Below are 8828 nucleotides of genomic sequence, written 5' to 3'. Positions count from 1 at the left end.
TCGAAAGTGGCGAAGGCGCTCGACGGTAGTTTTCGCGGGCATATTCATGATCATATTCTCCATGAGCTCTTCCCAGGTACCGATCATGGCGGTGATCACGACCTCCATGCCGCAAAGGGGACCTAGGACTGTGTGTCGACAGAACGGTGTCTGCTCTTACTAATCTGTTGTGGATTCTGTTCTGCGACTGGGACACAGCGGAGTTCTGGTCTCCTACTGCTCGAACCAGCATTCTAATCTGTTCCAAACCTCTTCCAGCCTCTGAACGGGGCGGCTAAATGGACTCAGCAATACGCGCAGCTGCTGCAAGATTCTGAATCGGTGTGCGGAATACCTGAGTTTCCGGTGGAAACAATTGCCGTGGACATCGACTGGACTCGAGGATCAGTCGACGAGCACGCTCGTCGAGAGAATGTTGGAGATTCTCCAGATGAGTGCGCTCAGCCAGAGTGGCTAGGCGTACTGCCTCCAAGGCTCGGGACTCGGCGGTTTCCCCTATTATGGGGGTCTGGAGAGCGTCCACATTGCGGCGATGCAGCTCCTCCCTCCGTTGCGAGCTAAGAGATTGGGGCTGATATTCTTCATGGTCGAGTGACGGGCCATCGCTTCTACCGCCGTCAGCACTGCGATGAAAGCCAGGTGGACCGCAATGGGAGTCGACCATGAGGACCTCCGCCGCGGGGTCACAACTCCCGCTCTTGGAAAAGGTATCTGCAAAATTAGTCGACAGGTCGACCGATCCGTAGGGAAATACGTCGGGCTCGATCGCCGCGACTTGAGGGGTGAACGCCTGACGAGCCACCATGTGTCTCACCCATCGCTGAAGCCGCGAACGCCCAGACCACTTGCGGTGGCGTCTAGCAGAGTGAGATGACGACGCGATGACCGACTGGTACGGGGAAGACGGCCGTTGAAGGAGGACGCCGCAGGAACTCGTGCGGAAGTGCGACGAGCCACGAGCCAGAAGAGCCTCGACATCGAGGGGGGCCTCCTGGAGCCAGGCGGAGTTGTCAGCGACGAAAGTGAGCGCGCCGAGTCGGAACTCGCGGCCCACGACCAGACCGCCGCCGGAAACCATGCTGATGAAGATCGAAGAAAATGCAACCTCACCGGAAGTCACTAAGACGCTTTGCCCCAAGGTGGGCACCAACTGTCGTGGTTCTAAGTTTGAAAGTAAGTATAGGGGGTACAAATGAGGAGGCAAGGTCCTAGCTACGGTGAGATTGTACGCAAGTGTTTACGAGTTCAGGCCCCTCTCAGAGGAGGTAAAAGTCCTACGTCTCGGTGCCCTGAGGCGGTCGACTGGATTATGAGAGTGTGTGTTACAGGGGGTGCGAACCCTTATCCCAGAGGAGGGGGTGGCTTATATAGAGTGCGTTACCAAGAGTTGAATGTACATAAAGATGGGGCGTTACTGATAATGCCAGCCATAAAGTGCTTTTAATGATCTTAAAGACTACGGAATGAACGCCTGATCGTTGCAGTTCTGAGTGACTCCCGGTCTTCAGTTGATCGAGTGGTTTCTTGTATGGTCGAGTGGTTGACTGGTCGTGTCACATCGGGAAGGAGGGGTACCCGAGTGACTGATTCGTCGAGTGGATTGCACTCGACACCTTCATTGGGCACTCCTTGTTGTCTCTTGAGCTTCTTTGCTTCTAGGGTAGTGACCTTGGGTAGGACGTATAGGCCAGGCCTATGACCCTACCCTAGGTCTATTTCATCATCAATACACACAGAACGGGGTGGTGCGCGAGTGGGTCAGCATGCCACTCGTCTGGTACGGGGCGACGCCGGCGCACGAGCATATCTACCTCGAGCACTAGCGGTGGCACTGGCTGGCGAAGGAGCGGCTCGAGCAGTGGGAGCGCGACGAGGAGAGTCGCGAGGCAGAGGAAGAGGAGCGTTGTGCGCATGCTGCCCAGCCGGTGGCGATCGCGCCGGCGTCGGAGAACATCGCCACAGCCTGGCTGACGGCGTTCCCCTGGGCTGGTTGGCGCCAATGCTCATCGACCTCACCAGCCCCAACGACGACGAGGAGGACGCCTAGGATAGCACGCGTCCTTCTACTTTTTAGTTTTATTAAATATTTTTATTTAATGTAAAGTAGACTCGCGGACTCTCGCCAGTCTTTGTGGCCTGCATTTATGTTTAATTAACGTTTTTTAATTTCAAAATATTTGCATTATTTATTTTTTTCACGCGACCTCGAAAATGGTCGGGCCAACGTTGGGCGCCGACCCAAACGCCAAAGCGGATATGGGTGTCCGCTGGTCCGACACAAACTTAGTCCGTTTTGGTCAGCCGGTTGGAGTTGCTCTCAGCATCCCGGTTCAAGTTGAATGTGAATTTGAGTTCCTATTCACACAATCAGTTTTCCTTTATTTTAAAGAAAAGAGCAGCTACCACCCACCAACAGCTCCTATGCCGAGTGAAGTAAAGCACAGAGCAGAGGAAAAAGGAGAGAAGTAAAAACAGTGAACGCGTCAGTCTCCTTTAGCAAGCCTTGCACAAGAATGGCAACCTTGCTGAATGGCATCCGAGTCCTTTAACAAGCGAGAACAGAGGTGGGGAGGAAAACGGAGCGACGGGCGGAGAGAGAGGAGAGAAAAGTGAGGGGCAAGTGTTGTTCCTCTTTGTGACTTGTGGACTGTGGAGCATGGAGAGGCGACCATCCCCTTCTCCTTGGATTAAAACCCCACTCCCCTCTCACCTCCGGCTCCGGGACCCCGACGAATGCGGAGGAAGCCATTGTGAGTTCTTCTCAGTCTGCCCCCAAATCCAGGTCCCTCTCTTCCTTGGCTTCTTCATGGAAGTCACATATCCCGTCTTTTTACCGCGGATTATCACATCCTACTCTTCTTCACTTTTTCTTCTGGACTTGAGGGTTTTTCAGACTTGCAGTTTTTTCTTTTCTTTTAACGAAACAGGGATCCATGGTTTTGCGGTGCAAGTTCTTGGCTTTCTTTAGTAATCAAATCGAGGGCTAAAGCATGTAGATTTTTAATCGACCTGCTCGTGTATAGGGATTTCTACTTCTTGGTCTCTCCTTTATTATTTTTCTGCCATGGTAGTTATTTTGACCAAGATTGGCTCTACCTTTGAAGATTCTGTATGCTCTTAACCCTGCATTATGGCGTGATAATATTATTTGTCTGCCATGGTAATTAGTGCAGTAGTATTTGCATGATCTGCTACCTTTCTCTGAGATGTGGTATGATTTAATCTTACTTGCAGAGGAGGAGAGAAGAGGAAGGGGCAGATCTATGGGCAACTGCAAGAGTTCATGTATGTTTGTCTGGTCAATCGTGATGTTTGGACTGTATGTTTTATAGACTAAAACTTAGATGCAATTTACATAATTAATTCCTTGGCAAAAGTCAAGGTAAGAACATGAAATCCTAGCTCTGAATTGAACAAGTACTTGCCCTCACCATCATGTTGATAAATTAGCAAGATTGCTAACTAGTTGGTCTTGATGTCTTGTTGATATATCAGAATAATGATATATAAGAAACTACAAGTAACTTCTGCCTTGTTCCACCCTTTCTTGGTTACATGAAAAACATATCCCAAATAATTGCATTCAAGAGTTTGATTCATATAATCAGAACATAAAGAACTTATATGTTGTTGGCCATTCTTGCGGTGGTTGATATTGTAGCCTGTTTATTGGAACTGCGACATGCACATGAATTTTTCCATTGCATGTTCTCTCTTTCTTTGTTTTGTAATTTTGAGTTATCGCACTTGTGCAAACATCAGCTCGTGCACTCCTAGGAAAGGCCCATGTTGTTCCGGATCCAGAATGGAGGATTCGGGACTTCGGAAAGACCCACGTTCCAGATTTCGAATGGAGGATTGATGACTTCTCATCACTGCTTAAGACTGGAGCTAAGAGAGCAACATCTGGCCCTTTTCACTGCTCTGGTTATAACTGGTATGTATCATAATTGCCAAAAAAACTCTGCAGAGTTTATGTATTAGATGTAAATACCATATGGTTTGTTTCTAATACACATTATATGTCTCATAAACAAACAGTCAGATGCTAACGCTTGATACGGTGCATGAAGTGAGGAAATTAGATTTCTTTCCTACTTCAGTTATGAATTCTAGACTGACTTTGGTTTCTTCCCATGATTTCATTTTCAGGGACCTGCAAGTGAGTCTAATGCATAAAGAAGCTCGTTCTGTAACTCCATATGTTGCTCTTCGTCTTGTGCCATCCAAACTAAGCTTGATGCCAGTTCACACAGTGCATGCGACGTTTGAATTGTCAATATACAACCATTCAAAAGGAATGTACTATGGATGCAAAGGTAGTCTTATGGATTTATTTTTTCAAGCACATCCATCCTATTACAGCTAGGAGTCCGTAGTCTGTGTGTCATAAGTTTGAGATATAAATACCATGGTTCCATCATTACGATCAAATATTACTTTTGCCATGAAAGAAGTCGTTTTGTATTTTTCTTTGTCGTTAAGTTTGTCTGATTTGGACTACATACACATGTTCTCTTTAAATTTGATTAACATCATTTGGGTGTAGTTCACTATCTTGATATCTTCTTTGGCTTTCTGAACTGGGGTGATGGTTGGTTATATAGATAATATATACCTGTTTTTAATGGGGGTTGGCTATATATTATTTGGTACATTTGCACCTTACGTACAAGTTATTTGTTCTCTAATCTTCTAACCTTTACGTAAACGCAGCTAGCTCCAACTTTGATTTCAAGAATTTCTACTCGAAGGAGCATTGCTTGATTCCTCTTAAGAAGCTACTGAAATCATCTGCTTTTCTAGTTGATGATAGTTGTGTCTTTGCTGTGGAGATATTCAAAATTGATGCCTGCTCTCCTGAAAAGAAGGTTGTTGTGGTTCAGAAGAAGGCTACCACAGTTCAGAACCTCTTTGTCCAGAAGAAGGGGTTCGTCAAAGGGACATACACTTGTAACATGAACAATTTCCTTGAATTGGACTTGGATCACTGTGTCCGTTCTCCTACATTTGAAGTTGGCGGGCATAAATGGTATGCACCTATTACCAATTAGACAGTTACATCAGAAATAATTTATATAAATGATATACATGTGTTATACAAGATTTTAGTTTAAATGTATCCTTTAGCTTACAAGTCCACCATATATTCCAACTGGATATTTTAGCTTGATCTCTAAGCATGCAATACAGATATTTACAGATATGTGGTAGCACATTCCAATTTCAATAGCATAGGGGTTTTGTAATCATGGTTTGCCAAAATTCAGGAACAAATTTGAAACAATGTAGTACTAAAATCTATGTTGGCATAAAATGTCATGGCCATATGTTATGTTGTTTAGGATATATTTTCACAGAAATTTCATTCTGACATATATATTTGGTATGGTCCTAGTATGTGTCACATATCATCAATTATTTTCTCAGATTCTTTTTGCGGAACATTGTATTATCTTGTACCATAGTCATGGTTTGCTTAAATTTTTTGTACAAGTGTAATGCCATGAAGTTGTGTCCAAAGTTGATGGCTGGCTACACCCAAGCTCAGCCACAACTTTCTGATTTCAATAACTAACCACATTCTGTAAATAAAATTTTCCTGGGTACCTAATTATATTTTTGTCAACATGTGCATCAGCATGTACCCGCGTGGTGACTTGTACAGCACTGATTGCCTCAGCTTGTACTTATTCCTGGATGCCTTGGATGAGCTCCATCTCGAGTCTAGGAAGGTGGCTGTAATGACTCTGTCCATCCTGAACCAAAAGAATGGGAAACACTTGACTAAAACTTCAGGTTCAACTCTCCTTAGCAAGTATCAGTGCTACTGATATGTGTGATTCAAGCAGCTAGTTTTTGTAACCTCATGATGATTACAGTTGATCTTACTTTTGTGGTGATGACAGGTCTCTTCGTATGTGATGGCGGATGGGGTTGGCCTAACTTTCTTGGACTCAAGAAACTCAAGAAAGGCTATGTTGTAGGGTCGAGCTGCATTGTGAAGGCAGATCTCACTATCGTTGGTTTATCCAATGATGGCTATATTTTTACCTCATGCCGATGGAGAGATAAAGCCCTTTCATCCTCCTAGCAAGACTTATATATGAGATAATGTTGTGGTAGCAGCACTAAAAATTTGTGGGTTGATTAGTAGTAATGAGCTGGATTTGAGAAGGGAGGTGACTTTACGCATATATTTCTAGGGCCATTTGCATTTCTGCCCCTAACTCGAACCACCTACTCAGATTTGCCTCTAATTTCAAAGCATGCTCAAATTTACCCCTCTGCCGTTAAGCCACTACTCAGAAATGCCCTTCCGTCCACTCAAAGGCCTTTGACCGTCAAAGGCCCATATGTACTGTAGCAGACGGAAAATGCTACAGTATTGGATGGAAAGTGCTACAATACTGTACGGAAGGGCATTTCTGAGTAGTGACTTAACGGCAGCGGGGCAAATTTGAGTATGCTTCAAAGTTAGGGGCAAACCTAAGTAGTGGGTTTGAGTTAGGGGCACAGATGTAAATGTCCCATATTTCTAGGTATTATATGTCGAGCAGAAATATGTTATTGGAAGTACTTGTGTTTGCATGGATGATGCAACTATGTCGGTCAGCTTGTCTCGCTACATGGATGTTTGATTCAGCTGAACCATGTTATCTCTCGCTTGGTTTTTGTGCACCATGGATGTTCCAGCTGATGAATCTTATGGTTCCATGTAAAGCGATTTGCTTCTATTTATTTTTGGAAGGAAAACAGATCTTTCCATTGTCCACCATCCATTTGATCCCATGGGCCAGGTTTTAGAACTCCTAGTCCCGGAACAAAACAACTGTCTTGCAAGTGCCGCAAAGTCTCTTTTACCGGAACCGGTATGTACCGGCAAAGGATCCATCTTACACTTCAGACTTTAAATTTCATGCAATGAAAATAAAATCCATTCACATTTGGAGATACAGACGGAATACACAGCTAATACAACTGACATCCACACACTTTTGTCAGGAAAAGTACTAGTGGAGGATGCTTTCACTCACAATAGTACAGCAGGCTGCATGCACATGTCGTCCTTGTCTCTCTCTCTCTCTCTCTCCAAAAAAAAAGCTTGTCTTTTATTTTCAATTTAGCATTTTGAATTGCTCATAACTTTTAAACCGAATTTTTGTTTTGGAAACTTTCTATATATTTGTATTTAGGTCGACAAGATCTTTAAATCAAGACCAATCTTGGATATATTTTGACTAGTGTGAATTTTCAATTATATTTCAGCTCTAGTTATGTTTTTCAAAGGAGTGAAATAAGTTTTTGAAAATGAGTAAAATGTGTTTTTTCAAAGGAGTGAAATAAGTTTTTGAAAATGAGTGGGGTTGGTCTCACGTTTTTTTTTTGAAAATGAGTGAAACCATTTTTTTCAAATGATTGAAATATGAGTTTTGAAATGACTGAAATAAGTATTTTGAAATGACTGAAATAAACAAGCTAAATCAGTTTTTAAGAAATGAGTGAAATTTTTTTATTAGAAATGAGTGAAATATGTTGCAAGAATTTTAAACTCGCACGAAATCTATTCAAATAACAAGTTTCACATCTCAATTGAGTGAACACTGTCTTTGAATTGAAAGGAGAGAAATCCGTTTTTTGAAATGAGTGAAACCAATTATTTCAAATGATTGAAATATGTGTTTTGAAATGACTGAAATAAATATTTTGAAATGAGTGAAATAAACAAGTTAAATCAATTTTAAACTTGTTCGAAATGTATTCAAATAACAAGTTTCACATCTCAATTTGGTGAACACTATCTTTGAATTGAATGTAGCGAAATCCGTATTTTGAAATGAGCGAAACCAATTTTGTCGACTGATTGAAATATGTGTTTTGGAATGACTGAAATAAGTATTTTGAAATGTGTGAAATAAACAAGTTAAAATATTTTTTAAGAAATGAGTGAAATTTGTTTATTACAAATGAGTGAAATATGTTGCAAGAATTTTGAACTCGTTTGAAATGATTTCAAGTTTGATCTTATTTTAAAGATCACGTCGTCAGGAATTCAAATATGTAAAAATATTTCAAAATGAAAATTTTATTCAAAAGATATCAATGAATTAATATCTTCCAAAATAAATAAAATGTTTGCCTTTTCTGTGTGTGGAGTGGTCTGACAACATGCATGCATGGCTAGGCATAAAAGATGCACTCGGTACGGTTGGGTCTGACATTGATTTGACCTGATGGACCAGATACTAGCCAAATACAACACTATACCATTGGATAGTTGGCCCACACAAAGTTAGCTGGAAGTATTTGATTGGTTGGGACTTCACCGGTAGCTCCCAGCACCGGTAAAAAAACCTAGCCCATTGCAAGTGCTTCATGTACAATTGCAACGATGAGTAGATGACTAAGCTAATATTTATTACTTCTATAAAGAATGTTGGAGTATCCGTCTCCGGGGAGCCTCTGCGCGTGAAATGTTGGAGTATCCGTCTCTGGGGAGCCTCTGCACGTGAAAATGTCCTCCGCGCCGTTCGTTGCATGTTGGCCACCCGCGGCAATTTTTTTTGTTTTGACCCTTTTTCGCATACCAATTCAGGATCTGACCCCGGTTGATTTTTTTCGAGATTTGACCCTTTTGCTACTGCTAGGGGCGCTGGCGGTAGGGTATGGCTTGGGTTTTTGCCTTCGAAAGCTTCTGTAATGAAAAATCGCAGTGGTCTGGCGGTAGATTCAACCTACCGCCAGTGGGGTTGGCAGTAGGTTGTCTGACCCTACCGCCAGGGTCCTTGGCGGTAGGTTCCTGTATTTACCTCTTTTCAAAAACAATA

The 8828-nt window shown here is 42.9% G+C and overlaps 1 protein-coding gene across 3 annotated transcripts; it reads left to right on the top strand.

The window, feature by feature from the left end:
* The first annotated feature begins 2530 nt into the window (after nucleotides 1–2530).
* On the top strand, nucleotides 2531–6681 carry LOC119335957. Of its 3 annotated transcripts, none has more exons than XM_037608009.1 (7): nucleotides 2531–2750; nucleotides 3235–3285; nucleotides 3763–3937; nucleotides 4153–4319; nucleotides 4717–5032; nucleotides 5633–5799; nucleotides 5910–6681. In XM_037608009.1, exons 2-7 carry the CDS (start codon nucleotides 3264–3266, stop codon nucleotides 6092–6094), a joined length of 1032 nt encoding a protein of 343 aa, XP_037463906.1. In that variant the 5' UTR covers nucleotides 2531–2750; nucleotides 3235–3263; the 3' UTR covers nucleotides 6095–6681. The 3 variants fall into 3 exon arrangements, with proteins under 3 accessions (XP_037463906.1, XP_037463900.1, XP_037463913.1); XM_037608003.1 differs by having other exon boundaries at nucleotides 2531–2782; XM_037608016.1 differs by having other exon boundaries at nucleotides 2533–2782; nucleotides 5642–5799.
* The last annotated feature ends 2147 nt before the right edge of the window (nucleotides 6682–8828 follow it).

Source organism: Triticum dicoccoides, chromosome 1B (assembly GCF_002162155.2).
Source record: "Triticum dicoccoides isolate Atlit2015 ecotype Zavitan chromosome 1B, WEW_v2.0, whole genome shotgun sequence".
NCBI classification, from domain to species: domain Eukaryota; kingdom Viridiplantae; phylum Streptophyta; class Magnoliopsida; order Poales; family Poaceae; genus Triticum; species Triticum dicoccoides.
The sequence above is the reverse complement of the archived record's forward strand: the minus strand, read 5'-3'. Positions and strand labels throughout refer to the sequence as shown.

Bases quoted from the DNA above. Each gene is read 5' to 3' on its own strand.
- LOC119335957 (XM_037608009.1), top strand. From the start codon at position 3,264: ATGGGCAACTGCAAGAGTTCAT. The intron at 3,938-4,152 runs GTATGTATCATA...TTTCATTTTCAG, and splicing joins CACTGCTCTGGTTATAACTG to GGACCTGCAAGTGAGTCTAA. The intron at 5,033-5,632 runs GTATGCACCTAT...TTTTGTCAACAT, and splicing joins GAAGTTGGCGGGCATAAATG to GTGCATCAGCATGTACCCGC.